Raw genomic sequence first — 18,023 nt, forward strand, 5'->3', positions numbered from 1 at the left:
ATGTTTAGCTTGTACCATTCCACAAAGAAATAAGCATTCTAGTGCAATGAACAATATGTCATAAAGTGAGGGTCTGTGAAAGACTAGGATTGCGATAGGACTGAAGTGAAAGGAGTGTGTGAAATCTGCTCCACTTCCGGGTGGGGAGGAGTTGATGGCATACATCTTTCTGACTGGGGAAACAATGTATGGTTGACTGATATTACAGAAGGCGTAAAAGATTGGTTGCATGTATGTGAGGGTATTGGCAGCGAGCCTTTGGCTCAAGTGGCAGTTAGGCATTGGTAGAACTTGGTTTGGGGGAGGTGAGGTGTGGCCATCACCTGTCTCTAATCTTAAGGGTATTCCATTAAAGGAATCCAGGGTGTGGATCCTGTCCAAAGCCCGGGGAGGGGCTAGGGCCATGCCACGACCCCATTGGAAACCCTGGGGGAGCTCGAGTTGGTTTGCATCAACGGTGCTCCCCCTATTGGTGGTTGAGCCTTACAGGACTCCCTGCATGGCAGGCAGGAGTCAGATATAGTCGGGTCAATTCCAGTGCCTAAGCCAATACAGCTCACATTCTGTAACCAATAAGGTTGTGGCCTAAATTTGCCCAATAACCATTAACCTAATATACTGTGTCCTTGTGGCTTATTCATCAAGGGGGGGGGGTAGCCTCGGGGTCTTGACATGCAAATATATCCCTCTGTTTGGGTGATAGTTTGGTGGAGTTTGAGAATGAAGAGCCTATTTAGAGTGAGAGGAGAAGTATTGCCCCCATTCTGGTTTGGCTTTTGACAAATTTGATTGGCAATGTTGAGATCTGTATATTCCCTGCATGATCCCCAACTGGTTAACATGCATCCACCAAGAATAACTCTCTTTTAAAGGGTGGGGAAATGAGAGAAATTGCACAAACAGGGGGAAAATGAAAAAGCTTGAGGGGGAGATTGGAGAAGACTTTGACACCACCCTCCAAAACTCCCCTTTTCATGCTGAAAGTGAAATGAAAATGTTGTTGCATCCTAAATTAAGATGTACTTCCCATGTGTGACCTTGTAGGCAAGTAGAGAAACCACAGCATTGGGCACATAATAGGAAGGCATGGGAGGCACATGGAGTAAAAGGAACTGTGTGCGAGAGCCAATGAGATCTTAGCTCCGCAAGGAATGTAAGAGAATCCAATGACTTCTTCCTGATGAAGCCATTTATTCTTGTTTTTTTGGATGGCAGAGGCAGAATGGAGCAATTGTCCCGGCAGCTTCCGTGAAACACATCAGCCACCGGAGATTCCTGGCTTCCTTTCAACTGGATAAAGTTTCCAATGGAGACCAGGACTTTTACCGTTGCGTTACCCAGTCTGGCAGGGGCTCTGGCGTCTCCAACTTTGCAGAACTGATTGTGAAAGGTATGCAGCAGTGAGTGTCAGGAAGGTTGACTTTGGCTTAGGGCTATACCAGTAGAAGACAGATCTGGAAAGCAAAGAACTAGGGGAGGATTTGACTCCAATTCAGCAGCGGATGCTGGTTTTGCCAAGCCCTGCAACTCATGTCTTGTGTCACTGAACCAAAGCTCTGAGAAAAGTGCTTTGAAGCTGGGAACAGACAGGCGTGACACTGCAGAGTCTTGGCTGCTGTGCACACGTAGCAAAGAAACCCTCCCAAACTCTCGGTGATGGGTGGATTTTGCAAGCCAGTGAACACAAACTATTAGAGGAGGGGGAGGGAAAGCAAATAATCTGCCTTTGCCGCATGTCCTTTGTTCATTTATTTTGACAGGTGCAGCTGAGTGTCAATTATTTTAGATGGAACACTGCGGCACCTTAAGTGTACCCATTTGCTTTGACATTGCTGAACTTTTTTTGGAGGGTGTGTGTGTGTGTGGGGGGGACGCAGAGGGCAACAGAAGAGGTATACAATGAGCTCCATGCCACCTTTATTCTGCTTAGATTGAGCCATTATGGGGAGCATAGAATCTTCGATTTGGAAGAGACCTCAAAAGCCATCTTGTCCAACCACTGGTGCATTATTGATACAGAATCATAGAAGGCCAGGGATCAATGGCTCAAGTGTAGAACCACACAAACCTTGAGGTTTCACCTCCACTGCTGCTTTTGAGAAGATAAGGAGCACTGGGAACCTCTTTCCAACCACCAGAGGAGACTCCTGCTATTTCTTACCACATGCAACGTTGTGGTCCCTTGTCTTTATTGTTATTTATTAATTAAATTTTTATACTGCCCTTTACCTGAGGATCATGAGGCAGTTTTAGAATATCAAAACACAAACACACATTCCATAGTAGCAAACAGAAAGAATACCCCATTTCCCTGGTTCAAAAGGCCGTAGATTGTTTAATTATCCAAAGACCTGGGAGAGGAGGAATGCTTTTGTCTGGTGCCTAAATATATGTAACAAAAGCGCCAGGCGAGTCTCCCTGGGGACAGCATTCCACAAGTGAGGACCCACTGCAGAAAAGGCCCTGTCCTCCTTTTGCCACCCTCCAAGCCCTTCATGGAAGAGGCACACAAAGAAGTGTCTCAGATGATGATTGTAGTGTCTGGGTCAATTCATATGGGGACAGGCGGTCCTAGTAAGCCACTTTCTTATTGATAACCGTCTGAAGCTGGTGTGATGGTCTCTTCTAGTAACAACTTCTCTCTCCTTTTGGACAGAGCCCCCTACGCCCATTGCACCCCCCCAGCTGCTGAGAGCAGGCTCGACGTACCTGATCATCCAGCTCAACACCAATTCCATCATCGGAGATGGCCCCATTGTAAGGAAGGAAATTGAGTACCGAATGACCTCTGGGCCGTGGTCGGAGGTTCATGCTGTGAACATGCAGACCTACAAGTTGTGGCACTTGGATCCAGACACGGAATATGAGATCAGTGTCCTGCTTACCCGGCCAGGGGATGGAGGGACTGGCAAACCTGGGCCTCCCCTCATCAGCAGGACAAAGTGTGCAGGTAGGCGCTTTCATTATCTTGGTTTTCATTGAGCTTCCTTGTACCATGAAAACCAGTTGCCAAATGCATCTTCTACAACAGAGCAGTGATGAGTTGCCTACAGGGTAGTATTCATTCTTGCCCATGGGATCAGAACATAGGAAGCTACTACATACAGAGTTGGGCTATTGTTCTGTGTCACTTGCTATAGTCTACCACAACTGGCAGCGTAATCTGCACAGACCAGGAGCCTTCCACAGATCTACCTGGAAATGCTGTGGCTTGAAATCTGGACCTTCCTCATGCAAATCAGATGCCCTGTCACTGAACTATGGCCCTTCCCTCAAAACACAGACATTAGAAGCTGCCTTATACTGAGTCAGACAACTGGTTCATCTTATCTACCTGATTAGTGCCAATCTGACTGGCAGCATCTCTCCAGGGTTTCAGATAGAGGATGTTCTCCATCCTACCTGAAGATGCTGTGGGTTGAACCTGAGACTTCCTGAATACAAGGTAGATGCTCTACTGCTGAGCTACAGTCCTTCACCTGCACACAACATTGTAATTCCAAACCTCATGCCTGCTAGTTGATTTCTTTTTTCTGTGCGGCTCTGCTTCCTGCGCTCTTAGCTGCTAAAATCAGCAACTTGCAAAGCTGCCAGCCAGAAGAAAAGGAGGGGCAGGACTGCAGCTTTGTTTTAGGTGTTTGTGGCTGGGACCATAGCAGAAGCAAAAGGCTCGAGGCAATAGCAGTTTGTACATTGATCTAGCAATGCTATGCATAAGCGTCAAGCGTTATCCATCCAGAAGCCCGTGTCCATGAAAAATTTCCAAAATGGCTTTGGTGATGTGGACTTAACAAGTGATCACTGAAAAGCCCAAGGCATGTCGCCAACACCTGCATAGTTTAATTTAATGAAGATGGTCAATGGACCTTCAGACTGAGGGAGTGGGGACAGTAATTCAGTGGTAGTGCACCCGAGTTTGATCCCCCACATCTCCAGTTAAAAGGGTCAGGTAATAGGTAAAGATACTTGCTCTGCTCTTGGCAGGCTGCTGCCAGTCAGAGTAGACAGCAATATGCTAGATGAGCAAATAGTTTCACCTGTTATGAGGCCTTTGTAACTAAATTGGAATTCTAAGATCTTTAAACTCAGCATAGCTACCTGCATTTGGATTGCTCCAAATAATGGCCAAAGAAATGCTTCTTGCCAAGGTATACCAGAGTATGGCATCAAGAGAGGTGGGGCAGGCAGAGAGAAGACTGGAAGAGTAAAAGGGTCAGAATGAGAAAGGGTGTCTGTACAGTCCATCATATCTTATGGCTCATTCACAGATAAAATCGTAGAATTGTAGAGTTGGAAGGGATCCTGATGGGCGTCTAGCCCAACCCCCTGCAATGCAGGAATCTCAATATATGGTCCCCCATCCAATTTGAAACCTTACCAGACACTGCTTAGCTTTGCAAATGTGCTAGTAGGTTTTTTAAAATTGCTGCAGTCCCCTATGTTGCACTGAATAGGCATGGCTGTGGCTAGTTGCTATTCAGTCTGCTGGCCTAGTCAAGAGAAGGCTCAGACAGCAGCTTGTGTGTTCTTCCTCCTTCGCACTTTGAGAATCAATAGCTGAGTCACTTTGCATTTTACAAGAGTTGTGGTTCACAAAAGTGGCTTAGTCTGGAAGCTGACAGTAGGGATGTTCTTTGTTTGAGGCTCAAGGAAGCTATTTAAGTACCTGTCCGTCTGTCTACCTGGGAAGGTATTATGAAGTTCCTTAAGTCCTTGGCTGTCTCCAAGCTGGATGTGTTTACTGTCACTGATGCCTGCAATTAGGCAAGTGTTAATGACTAACCTGAGACAGCACAGGGAAAGAGAGAGAATCTTTCCGACAGAAGCCGGCTCTTGTGATCCAGATTTACAGTTGTGTTCACCAACAGGGGCCACGTTAAACTGATAAATGATCATTGCTTCAGAAACCGAGTAAAGGAATAGTCACAGCTTGTTGGCAGCAGGTTGGATTAATAAAAGGCTGGGGATGAAGTGGTTTATCAGCCACTGGTGCCCATGGTCTATAATTTATGGCTAAGAGTATTCATGTTTAAATCTGAATGGGTTTTGGGAAGATGGGTAAGGCTGCCCCAGGCAGAAAGGGCAAGGGAGGGAGCTTCAGAAATAATATACTTTCCTCCCAAGAACTAATACCTCCTAAAGGGTTGCTCCATTTAGTGGGGAGACCCTCATCATCCCTCTCTTGCTCTAAGGACATAGCTCCCCCAATTTCTTCTGAGTAGAAGGATGACCCTCTGATAATATTCCCATCTCTTTCGCAGCATTGAAGTCAGTGCCTACAGAACTGTACACATGTCTTTTATACTGGCACTTCCACCCCCTCAAGCAGATGGAGCCAAGTGCAGTTTAGGCTTTGCCAGGCTGCATTAGGCTTCAGACGCTTCCAGCTTTTGGCTGAGACATCATCTCCTAAAACTCATCCAGTAAGGCATGCCGAGAGCTATCCAGGGTCCTGATCTGTTTAGAGATACCTGCCTGGACTTGTTGATCTTTGCCTAACCTAATTTTCCCCCGCCTTTTGCTCTGACCTGCTTATCTGCACTGATTTGGCCTGTTTATTACTACAGCCGCCCTGTGAGTCCCAGGGCCACAGCATAATAGGATAGTACTTCGTTCTATATGCTGAGAGTACAAGGACGTGAAGAATCTTCTAATAGGCTTGAATCAAAAGAGCAGCATTGGTTGCTTAAACACAGGCATTACATCAATGGAAAGACAAAACTCAACCAGACATTAGATTACCTGGATCTTAGATTTAGTGGACCTGGAAGACAAGGAGAGAGTAGCATATAAAAATCTAGGTATGGAAGAGAGGTGTAAAGAAATATGGGCACATTTTGTGCAAATATATGCAGCATTAAAAGAAAGCATTATTACAGACCATCTGGTATGTTTTCTTTGTCCTTCCCTCTCCCTCTCCTGTGCTTTCTTCATCTTTATTTTCTCCTCCCTTTCTCTACCCTCTTCCCTTATTATTCCTCATTTAATTATCTGTCTTTGTGGGGAAAAGGTGGCATGTAGGGATGTTTAAAAGGCTCTTTTATAAACTACTACTAATACTCCAGGATTGTAGGAGCATGTGGGGCTGCCCTGAGGAAGCTACCTTATACCAAAACAGACCATTGATCCCTCCAGCTCTGTGTTGTCTATGGCGCTTGGCTATAGCTCTCCAGAGTTTCAGACAACCTGGAGAGGACAGGGGTTGAACCTTCTATATGCAAAGCAGATGCCCTACCATTGCACTACTACTTTCCCTTCACCCTTTGTTTGTCCATTGGTCCTGACCTTTGTTTTAGCTTGTTCCTTAAGCCTGGCTCTTTTGCTTTGGACTTGCTCTTTGCCCCTGACTACTTTGTTGTCCCATGGCTTCTGGTTTCTGGCTCACCTCAGACTGTTGCCCACTGCCCGGTTCTGACACCAATGAAGGTCATACAAACACAGAAAGCTGCTTTATGCTGGATCATACTTCCCCATTTAACCCAGAATTGTCTATTCTTGCTGGTAGCAATTCCCGGGGGCTTTATCCATCACCTGCCATCTAATTATCCCAACAGGAGATACCCAGGATTAGATCTGGGCTGTTTTGCATTCAAAGCAGGTTCTCTGCTACTGAGTTATGACCCTTCCTGAAATTGCTGCTGGGTGGTATCAATTGCTCCTTCTCCTCCTCCTCTGTGCCACTGCTACTTGTTCCTTTACCTGCTCTCTCCATTATTCAGGAACTGCTGGATTTTTGTGCAGCTCCTCCATCTGGGTAACCTCCAAACTGTAGGTTGCAGCTTTTCAGTGTTCTCAGCCCCTGTTCTGACTCCATCCACTAGGCTCTCCTTCTGGACAGGAAGGGGTAAAGATGGGCTTCCTTACTTCTTTACTTGCACAGCAGTGTCTTTTTAAACTCTGGTGTTAACGTGTGTGTGTGTGTGTGTGTGTGTGTGTTTGTGTGTGTGTATGTGTGTGATATTCCATGAGCCTGACTTCTGATTTCCTTCCCTGCCTCCTGGTTTTCTCTATGGTCCTGACTTATTCCTCAATCCTGACTACGGGTTTTGCCTCAGAGCTCATGGCACTTCACCCAGGTGCCTATGGTCCACCTCTGACATCATCTTCTCCCTCTGATCCCAGTCCAGCGATGTCTGCTTCTTGCCATGCAGCAGGTGTGGGAAACCTTTGGTCCTTGGCATTTTGTTGAACTACAACTGCCGTCAGCCCCAGAAAGCATGGCCAGTGTGGTGGAACAAAGGATCCCCACATCTGCCATGCTGAAAACCTGCAGAACTGTTTCCCTCTTCCCTGAGTTCTCATTGGAACAGAAAAGAAGACGAAGAAAGTCTGTGCTTGGAAGGCAGCAACAGCGCAAGGTGTCTGACCTCCTTTACCTCTCTTAAAATGCTACACCAATCTTCAGCCTTGGGTGAGAAACTTGTCAGTGACAAAGATGGGAAATGGAACTAATTTCCACCATTGAAAAAAAGAAAGGAAAGGAAACCTTTGAGCCCTTCTAACCTAGACACTGAATTTGCAACTCGCGGATGTCTGAGTCTCTGCAGCTACAGGAAGAGTGTGCTCTGGTGGTTAATAATAGTGTCTCTTGAGTTGATTATGATAGGCACGCTCTCTTGTCTCCCTGGGCTGTGCATTATGATTCCTTTTAAGAGAAAAGTGCCCTCAGTAGGGGAAGCCGTGTCAGCGGGAACTTGGGGAAACTGTTTGCTGCACGCGATGGGGAAAAAATGGGCAGAGGGGGCTCTGGAACATTAACCGCCGCAAACAGTGCCAGTTGAAGTGCATGGCTCTGCCTCTGATTGACTTTTCCCTTTTCTTTTTCGGCAACGACCTCCTGCAGCATTTGCTCTGCTGTATTGTTCCCTAAGCCTTTCAAGCAGGCTGCTGGCTCTGTTGATGCAAATCCCGTCTCTCTCTTTCTCTCTCTAGAGATGACTCGAGGCACCACTAACTGGATTGCCATAGTGGAGGCATGACCCGAATTGTTCCAGGTGTCTCAGCTGGGAATTCCCAAGTCAAGCTTGTTAGTGATTCAGGCTTCATTAGCAGTGCTTTCTGCTCTTGATCTCTGTCCCTTTGTTCCAAATTCAGATCCAGGCCACTGCCTCCCCTCAGTGTTCCCTAGTTAGCAAACATGACCCAGACCTAGTAATTTTTTTCTAGCAAAGCTTCTGCCCTGATAGCTGGGGCTGTAGCTCAAGTGTAGAACATCTGTGTTGCATGCACAAAGACCCACATTCAATCTCTTGCATCTCCATGGAGGACAGGCTTGCCTGAAACCCTGTAGATCTGCTGCCAGCCAGTGTAGACAGGACTAAACTAGATGAACCAGTGGTCTGACTTAGTATTAGGCAGGTTCCTAAGGTTCTTCCACTTGGTCTCCCTACCCAATGTTTTGGACTACAACTCCCATCAGCCACTTCAGCATGGCCAATAGTCAGGGATGGTGGGAATTTGGAATCCACAACATGTGGAAGGCACCAGCTTCAGGAAGTCTGCATTGAGAGAACAAATGTTCTGCCTGCCTGCTTAGTTTGGACTATTGAGTCATATTTGGAGCAGTCAATAATGAAAATAATTTTATTATTTATACCCCACGCATGTGGCTGGGTTTCTCCAGCCACTCTGGGTGGCTTCCAGCACATAAAAACATAATAAAATATCAAACATTAAAAACCTCACGATACAGGGCTGCCTTCAGATATCTTCTACAAGTTGTTTAGTGCTTTATCTCCTTAATAACTGAGGGAGGGTGCCACTGCCAAGAAGGCCAATTGATGAGAATGATGGCCAATTGTCATGGCTCAGGATTCCCTGCTCTCTTCTATAGGAGGAGAGGGGCTGGGTAGAGATGGCTTTATTTCCAGAGTAGTTTAACAACAGGGGCACCAAGTAGAGGGGGCGGGGGGCAGCCCCCCAAAAAAAATTCAGATGAAAGGTGTGAAGTAATTGTATAGGAACTTAGCTCTTTACTGAGTCAGAGTATTGGTCCATCTTGCACAGTATTGCCTACACTGACTGGCAGCAGCTCACCAGGCTTTAAGACAGGTGGCACTTTCATCCCTATCTGGAGATGCCAAGGGATTGCAGCAGGGACCTTCTGCATGGAAAGTAGCTTTTCTGTAACTGAGGTAACCCATTCCCCCCAGAATGGGAACATAAAATGCTGCCTTATTCTGAATCAGACCACACATCCATCTAGCACAGTACTGTCTGCACTGACTGGCAGACTTTCAGACAAGTGACCTTCTCAGTCCTACCTGAAGCTTCCAGGGAATTGAATCTGCTTGCAAAGAAGATGCTCTACCTCTGAGCTATGCCCCTTCCACTTTTAAGGATCTAGCCACACACCTGTCTTTCTGTTTTCTGTATTCTTGTCTGGGCCTTTCTCTGTGCTCATGGAAGTCCCCTCCCACCATTGCCTGTCTCTCCACACCTCCTTTCTTCATCTCCCCTTTGCTCTCCCTGTCTGTCTTTTTCATTTTATTTCTGGTCAGTCCCCTGTCACATGTTCACTGATCCCAACATAGTTCACAGAGTGCTGGCACCTTGCTGTCTCTCTCCCTCCCTCCCTCTCTCTCTCTCTCCCACTCCCACCTTCAGTGGAAATGCAGATTTGCATTTGATCAGCAAAGGAAGAGATGATTGCTGTGGGATTATGTTCTGCACTCCCCTCATGACAACTGCTGGGCTGCTGCTCCTGCTGCTGGGACACAACGAGAGGCACCCAGGAATTGAATCATTCTACCGAGGGTGCCTGGCATTGTCCCCTCCCCTTGCAGGACATCTTGTTCTCTTTGGGTATCCCAAAGTGAGGCTGAGGATGCAAAGGCATGTGAGAGGATGCTGGGAGCAGAGTTGGCTTGCCCTGTTCCTGTCACTTTGCTCTTCTTCTCTTGGGGCACTGTGTGTGTGAGAGAGGAGGAGGCTGGGAAAATCTCTCTGAGGTTCCTGACTGAACTGCCATGACCTTGTGGACAGTGCAGGGCATCACTTGACATGACATGTTGCCTTGCAGCTCTGGTGCTGCATAAAGGGAGCAAGCTCTACACTGACAGCATCCAACATCCCAAGGTCGCCCTAATTGGCTCTTTGGAGGTCAAGGATGCTGCCTTTTTATCTATTTATTTTCTTGAGCTAGGAGTGGGGTGGTCTGAGGTGGTTAAGAATGCTGTCTCATCCATCTGCAAAGTCACAGGGTGTGTTGTGTCCCACTCACACCCTGTCGGGACCACCCTGCAGTCAGAATTGTCTGAGATCCTGGAGAGGGGAGATCCCACCGCTGGACCCAGTGCATTCCAGGTTCATGACAAGGCAGTGGACTCTGACAGAACACCCATCCCCAAATCAACACCCTGGTACAGTAGTTCTCAAACCTTTTCAGGGCACCACTCATTTGTTCCATAATTTCATCTCCACTGCCCCCTACCCTATAAAAAGCATTCAGAACAGAACAGCAGTTTGCAAACTCTACTAAGGAAGATTAGAATACAATAAAATTCGAAACAGTAAGAATTAATTCCATGTTTATTCAAAATCCAATTAAAATTATTTGGTTTAATTAATTTATCAAAACCAATGACCTTGATCCAGTGACACCAGCTTTTCAAAGTCTGATAGCTACTTACACCTTGCCTCTTAGTGCTCTCTTGGGTAATACACCCCCCTAAGGGTACAGCACACTGCCCTGGAAGATGTCCCACCTGTGACGTTACTGTCATGAAACTACCTGGAGTGTTTGCAGACTTAGGGGGCTAGATGTCCTCTTGAGTTCTTATGCCTACCAGTTGCTGAGCTTCACACATGCCCGTGAGATGAGGTGGGTTATAGTTCAAGAGAAGAGCACATGCTGTGCATGCAGAAGTTCCCTTCTTCAGTTCTTGGCATCTCCAGCTAAAAAGTGGACCAGGTTAGCAAGTGACTGCAAAATCAGAGGTCTTTGAGAGCTGCTGAGAGTCATGAGTAGGCAACACTGATCCCGGGAAACAAATCATTTGACTGCATGAAGCATTTTTCTGTGTTCCACTGGAAATGAGTCAGGTCCAAGGCTAGCATCAGAAGGTGCAGTGCATACCTGCCAACACAAGACCTTCCTTTTCTGAGCCCTCCATGGGATGAAGTGAGATGGTAAGGAACACCAGGTGTCTCCCACTGATGCGCCAGAAAGAGGTGGAGGCAGCAAGGTCAGCTGCTGCCAAGCTGTTGGTGGTGCAGTGCTTCATTCAACTCATCTCCTAGTCCCACATGTTAGTTCTGGGTCTTTGGTTAGATAGCTGCCCTGCTGGACAGCTCCCCAGCCTTACAAAGAGCATGGGGAAGCTAAGCATTACAGCAGTATGGCTCTTGTGTCTCTGGTTACCAACCTCTCTATGTTTCAGAAAAGTAGTACAGCTGCTGGAAGAATCATTGGGCATTGAGAAGTGGTGCATGATAGGAAAAGTTCCTCCATCATATGATTTGTTGACACTACATAGCAGCCTCATGTGCTCTCTTGTGGGATTCATGAAAGCATCTGGTTGGCCATAGTAGGAAACAGTATGGATTGCATTGCATTGCATTGCACTGAGAGGGAAATCTAAAATCTCCCAGTTTGAGTCATTTTCAAGTTAGGTGCCTGTACATTTCAAGCAGTATCAAACAGTCATGGCTCCCCACAAAGAATTGTGAGAACTGCCATTTGGGTGCTGAGAGTTGTTGTTGTTGTTTAGTCGTGTCGGACTCTGCGTGACCCCATGGACCAGAGCACGCCAGGTCACTGATGGTTGTTAGGTGACCCTATTCCCCTCTCAGAGCTATAATTTCCAGAATAGTTTAACAATCAATTCCTCTTCCTAGGGAACTCTGGGATTTCAGGGAAGGACTGTAGCTCAGTGGTAGAGCATCTCCAGGTATGGTTGGGAATGCCACCTGTCTGAAACTCTGGTGTGCTGCTGGTGGCCAGTGTTGACACTACTGGACCAATGGTCTAACTTGGTGCAAAGCAGTTTCTTATTATGTTAATTATAGTTCTCAAATTGGGGAACTCCTAGCAACAACTCAGTCAGCACCCTTCAATAAATACAATTTCCTGGATTTTTGGCAGAAGCCGTGACTGGTTAAAGTGGCATGATGCTGCTTTAAATGTATAGTGCAGATGGGTTTTAATTTGAGGACTAGGGAAGAGTTTGGTCACCTCTACTGGTAGCCATTAATAACTGCTGGTTTTCAGGAGCTGAACATATTCAGACAAACAAATTCAGAGTGCAACTTTTGCAGCACTTGTAATCAAAAACCCTCCTTTCTTCTCTTCTAGTGGAGAGCAAAAAACTTTCCATAGTGGCAGAAATTCCTTCTGTACAGTAATAGCACCATTGCCTGTGCCAGCCTTTTCCAGATGCGAACAATTGCCAGTCTTTACTGGAAGCAGCCCTTGAGCACAGGGAGATTCCCCCTGCGCTGTACCATGTTGCCGGCAGTGATTGACACGGACTGAGTTGCTGCACCAGGGTCTACTACAGCTGTATCGGCAGCTATAAGCACAGGCAACTTTTGTAGTGGCGCTAATTGTATGGATATATTCAACAATATTAATGCTTTCAGACATCCTTGTTAGCTGATCTTTGACTGAAGCACTTGCGAGGCTGCTTGCATTGGCCCAGGGGTGCCAGGCTGTCTCTTTGCCACTGATCATTTAAATAACACTGAACTTTAGAAAGGAGATTGAAGCTTCCAGACTGGCACTCTCTGAGAAACCATCCAAGTGCATTGGCCACGAGTTGAAGATTTGGGGTGGGGCTCTTCTACACATGTCAGATATGAACCAACAATTTCTCTTATGTGGTATTGATCTCCTTCCATCAATTTAATTTAGGCCCATAATCTCTTCCCACAACATCCAGAGGCAGGGAAATCCATAGCTGGGCTGACCCTTCTTTGTGCCCAGTATAAGATCCTAAGAAAAGGCATGCTGGATCAGGCCCAACACCCATCTACAGGTAGTCCAGCATCTTGGTCTCTCCCAGCAGCCATGGAAATTATCCTGGATCCTGAGACACCTGCTGCCATCACATGATGCCCAATCTTAGTTGCTGCAGAGCTAGGATAGTGAAAATGTGAGCCCTGGACAACATGAGCAACAAAGCTGAGGCTGCTGCAACAGCTGCATCTTTCCATTAATCCTTGCATTTTCTAGTCAGGGGTTTGGATTGCTCTAATAGTCCCACCTCTTAATCTAACTGGCTCTGGATGTAGCCACTACTTGGTTAGGAGACTGTGTGCCCCATATATACCACGCTGAGCATCATGCAGTATGAGCAGGACACCCCTGTAATTCTCAGCACCGCAGCTGAAATGTGTCCCTTGTTCGATTGGTATGTAAATTGTGGAGCCAGCAGTTGTATCATCTCACCTAGGCCTGCAAATTACAGAGCAAACTTCTTCCTATGTGGCTTTGAGCCGAAAAGTGCCCTGGGATTGATATGTATGTGTTTTATTAGTTTATAGGACAATCCATTGATAAATACTCCCTGAGTGGCTTACAAACAAGACGGTATTAAAAAATACAATGCACTGTAATTAAAATCGACAATATGCAATTATAGCTGGGATGAGCAAGGTGGATTAATTTGCTTCCATGATTGTTCTGGGATTCTTGCAATTTGGATGCAAGAAAAGCTGCTGGATCAGGCCAAAGATCCATGCAGTCCAGCATCCTGTTCCCGTGGTGGTTAATTGGATGCTCACGAGAAGTTGGTCCTGAGTGCAACAGTGCAGTGGCGTAGCGTGGGGGGTGCAGGGGGGGTTGGCCACACCGGGTGCAACATCTGGGGGTTAGGGTTAGGGGGCGCAAATCCACGGGTTAGGGGGCGCAAATTACTTGCCTTGCCCCGGGTGCTGACAACCCACGCTACGCCACTGCAATAGTGACCTTCCCACTTGTGATAGGCATACTGCCTCTGGCTAACAGTGGGAGTGGGACATAGCCAGTGTTGATGGTAGACATTGGTTGTCTGATCCTCCAATGAATTTTTCTAATGCTCCCTTTAAACTATCCATGTGGGTGATCATCATGGTTAATTCTATCCCAGTCTTAATCTGGTCAGTAATTCCATTTCTAGAATGTAGCTAGCAGAATTCTTCGTATGTGCCATTTAAGTGTTGGTAAGTTTTTAATTTCAGTTTAAAAATGCAATTGTGCAGTCATGTCCCTCTGCCACTTCGGCTTTCGTCATAGTTTTAGTTTGGTGGGGGTGGTGAAAGCTTTGCATGGAGGGACATAGCTTTCCATGAAATCGTAAATAAATAAAAGTTTTGAAAGAACAACAACTTCTATTACTTCAATTTTAATTTGAAAATCCCCGCTGTCACCATTGCGCTCCTTTGCAAATTAAAACAACAAGAAACAGATGTGGAAATTACTTGTGGCGAGAATGAACGGCTTGGTTTAAAACACAGACCAAAAAAACACCCCTTCTTTCAAAATTTAGCTGTTCACTTTTCCTCCAGAATAATGCTTCTCTAGAATCCCATGGACTGCCTATGGTTTTCCCAGTAGTGATGTATGGAAGTGAGAGCTGGACCATAAAGAAGGCTGATTGTCAAAGAATTGATGCTTTTGAATTATGGTGCTGGAGGAGACTCCCGTGGACTGCCATAAGATCAAACCTCTCCATTCTGAAGGAAATCAGCCCTGAGTGCTCACTGGAAGGACAGATCCTGAAGCTGAGGCTCCAATACTTTGGCCACCTCATGAGAAGAGAAGACTCCCTGGAAAAGACCCTGATGTTGGGAAAGATGGAGGGCACAAGGAGAAGGGGACGACAGAGGATGAGATGGTTGGACAGTGTTGTTGAAGCTATTAACATGAGTTTGACCAAACTGCGGGAGGCAGTGGAAGACAGAAGTGCCTGGCGTGCTCTGGTCCATGGGGTCATGAAGAGTCGGACACGACTAAACGACTAAACAACAACAGAATCCCAACTGTATCCCACCTCACCAAGATCTGATCATACACATAAACACTAAACTGTGGTTTGGTGCAAGGGAAGTTAGCACGGTGCTAGAAGTGTTTGGACCCCAACTGATCTGGACAACATTTTAGAAGCAGAAAACTAAAAAAACACAACAACCCAAAACCTTCCCCCTCTCATAACATTAGAACTTGTGGACATCCACTGACGTTGAATGCTCGGAGAATCAGAACAAATGAAAGGAAAGTACTTCTGCATTCAGTGCATAGTTAAACTATGGAACTTCCTTCACAGTGAGGGCCAACACCCTAGATGGCTTTAAAAAAGAATTCGACAAACTCATGGAGGAGAGGGTTACCAAAGGCTACTAGCTGTGAAGGCTGTGTTCTGCCTCCACAGCTAGAGGCAGCAGTGCTTTCGAATATGAGTTGATGAGAACCACAGTAGAGGAGGGAGCTTTTGAGCTCACCTCCTGCTTGTGGGTTTTCCACGGGCATCTGGTTGGCCATGTTGAGAACAAAATGCTGGACCCTTGGCCTGAACCAGCAGGGTCTTCCTGTGTTCTTAATCTCAGGCAGAATCCAGTTACTGTCTCTACTTCGTAGTCACAGCTGCTTCAATAACTGAGGGACGATGGCCATCTTGGGAGCTTCTGCACCTCCCCAAAGTCCTCCTATCACAAGAAAAGCTCCGGTTCTGATACATATAGGGCAGTTAAACAGATGGTTAGAGGTGGTGGTAGTGGGTCATGGTTGGAATTGAGCAAGCAAGATGGAAGGACAAGTATATTATTACCACTGATGTTTATAGTCTGCCAGAGATGCAGAGAACACTCAATAACTTGTATTGATGAGGTCATAGCCTCAGGTCCTCTGTGCTCATGTCCTGCAGCACTTCCATACCTCAGCCTTGTTCCTGTGTGGTGCTTTGACCTTGCTTTTGACCTTCAGTATTTTTTAAACATTTGCTATAATACCTTTAGCTTATCCCAGAGCAGAACAGGCATTGATCCTGTCCTGCTGTCTCACCCGCTTTGGGCAACTACTCACCTCTGCTCCAGCAACCATGACCTCAGCCGGCTGTCAGCAGCTTTCTTGACCAGGCGCCCGGAATAAAAACCCCATGCTTGATATTCATCTCACTATTCAGTTCTGAGAACAGTTTAGGGTCTTGTTGCCCTGCTCGTGCTGGATCCTGCCCAAAGGGCCTTAGCACAGCTCTCTGATCACCACCCGCAAATCAATATGGGCTCCCTTCTGAAATGTGATAGTCGGAATGCCTTCGGATACATCTTGAGAGTTCGAACAAAGTTCAGGTCTCGGTTTCCCCATGTGCCACTCTGATTAGTTAACGCTTGTTAGGCTGTGTCTCCATTCCCCACACTTCAGCGTTTGTGCAAGTGTTTGCGGAGGCGTGCTTCCAAAGTATCTGTGATTCACAACAATGGAAAGTGATCATGTTGATAACATCTTTCAAAGTGATAGTATTCATTATTCCCATTAATATTCTCATTAATGATTCTTGTGAATAATAACAGGGAGTTGACTCAGCAAGCTCATATTCCCCCCGCCACCAAGCGGGTTTTTGTATGCATATTTTTTATTATCTTTCTTTCCCTCATTCCCCATGTTTTCCCCTATATCTTCCCCGCATTCCCAATTAAAGCAGAATTATTGAGGAAGTCAGTCTTTGTGATGCAGGCTAACCTTCTGGGCTAGAGAGTGGTTTAGAATTATCCACTGGCTTTCACACTTCTTGAGTATCCCACTACAGTTCTTGGCTAACCCCTCCTCTCTACAACTAAAGTGTATTTTATAACAACCACCACCACCACCACCACCACAACAGCCACAACCACAACAACTTACCTGCCCTGCAGCTTAAGGTCCTGGGACAGGTTACAACAATTAAAACAGGAAATCTGTTGTGCTAGTGGAACAACAGTGTTGCATGCAGCTCCTGGATTTGCTTCCACCAATTCCTGGTTTGTCATTAAGTGTAAAACAGGAGTTATGGTTCAAAATAAACTCTGGTCCAGGGGTGGGAAACCTCTGGTCCACAGGCCAACCCTCACCCCACAGGGGGTCCACTTTGCCTTTCAAAGCCATTTTCCTCAAACCATGCCCAGCTGTCAATCAGCAGACACCACTTAGAATGTCAGCTGATGGGCTGGGAGGGTGGGAATCAATTCCCTAATATTGTGGGTTCCCAGTAGGATTTAACTCCTGCATAATAGCTGGCAGTGGGTGGTTAAATCTTGATCTGTTTAGCTGAGCATGCCTGTTCCCTCTTGGGAACAGAGATGCACAGAAAAAAGTAAACTGCAGAAAAACAGGGGGTCTACTTGCTTTTGCTTCATGCTGCTGCTCCATTGGAATAGGTACCTGCAACAAAAACAAGCAGGTCCAGTTTTCCCCCTGCATCACTGCATAAAGAAGGCGTACTTCCCAGAGGGAGGAAGAAAAGATCTGTGGAAGGTGCTCTTTTAGTTACTCAGGTTCCAAGCCATTTATGGCTTTATACGCTGAGATCTTGGACTGGATCTAGTAACTCTCTGCCAGCCAAGGTGGTGCTTTCAGGACTGGTGGCTCATGGTCCCATTGGGCTTTCTTGCTTATCAGCCTAGTAGTCACTTTCTGCACTAGCATCAAGGGCAGCTGATCCACTGAAGGGCTTGGATGCAGAGCATCACTGTCTCACAGTGTCTTTATCTGCTTCCCTGTATTCACCCGCCTGCCTACAAGTGCTTCTCTTTATATGTCAGGATGTTAGCTTCTTGGAACTTGGATGGCGCCTTTGATTCCTAGGAACATTATTCAGCTCCAGGCTTCCTTGGTCTGTTGCGCACCAGCAGGTATAGCAACCTGCCCTTCTAAATCTTACTTTATTTGTTAATTTATGCCTTTCCAGAGCACCTACATTAACTAGGTGCGGTACACAAACGTAAACAAGACAACAGGCCCTGCCCGCCAGGCTTACACTCTAAACGGCAAGACCGGGAAGTGAGAGGCGGGAGCATAAAGCAGTGAATTGTTCACAAGCATTGCAGCTGGTGCAAAACATTCTGCTGCC

The 18,023-nt window shown here is 46.4% G+C and overlaps 1 protein-coding gene across 10 annotated transcripts in view; it reads left to right on the forward strand.

The window, feature by feature from the left end:
* Positions 1–18,023, forward strand: part of PTPRU (protein tyrosine phosphatase receptor type U) — a 373,235-nt gene that overhangs the window by 194,709 nt on the left and 160,503 nt on the right. For all 10 annotated transcript variants that reach the window (XM_081920500.1, XM_081920501.1, XM_081920496.1 and 7 more), the window contains exons 6-7: positions 1,216–1,390; positions 2,657–2,950. In XM_081920500.1, the coding sequence (XP_081776626.1) occupies positions 1,216–1,390; positions 2,657–2,950 (469 nt within the window). The remainder of the gene's footprint in view (positions 1–1,215; positions 1,391–2,656; positions 2,951–18,023) is intronic.

Source organism: Podarcis melisellensis (genome assembly GCF_964234715.1).
Source record: "Podarcis melisellensis genome assembly, chromosome: 8".
Lineage (NCBI taxonomy): Eukaryota > Metazoa > Chordata > Lepidosauria > Squamata > Lacertidae > Podarcis > Podarcis melisellensis.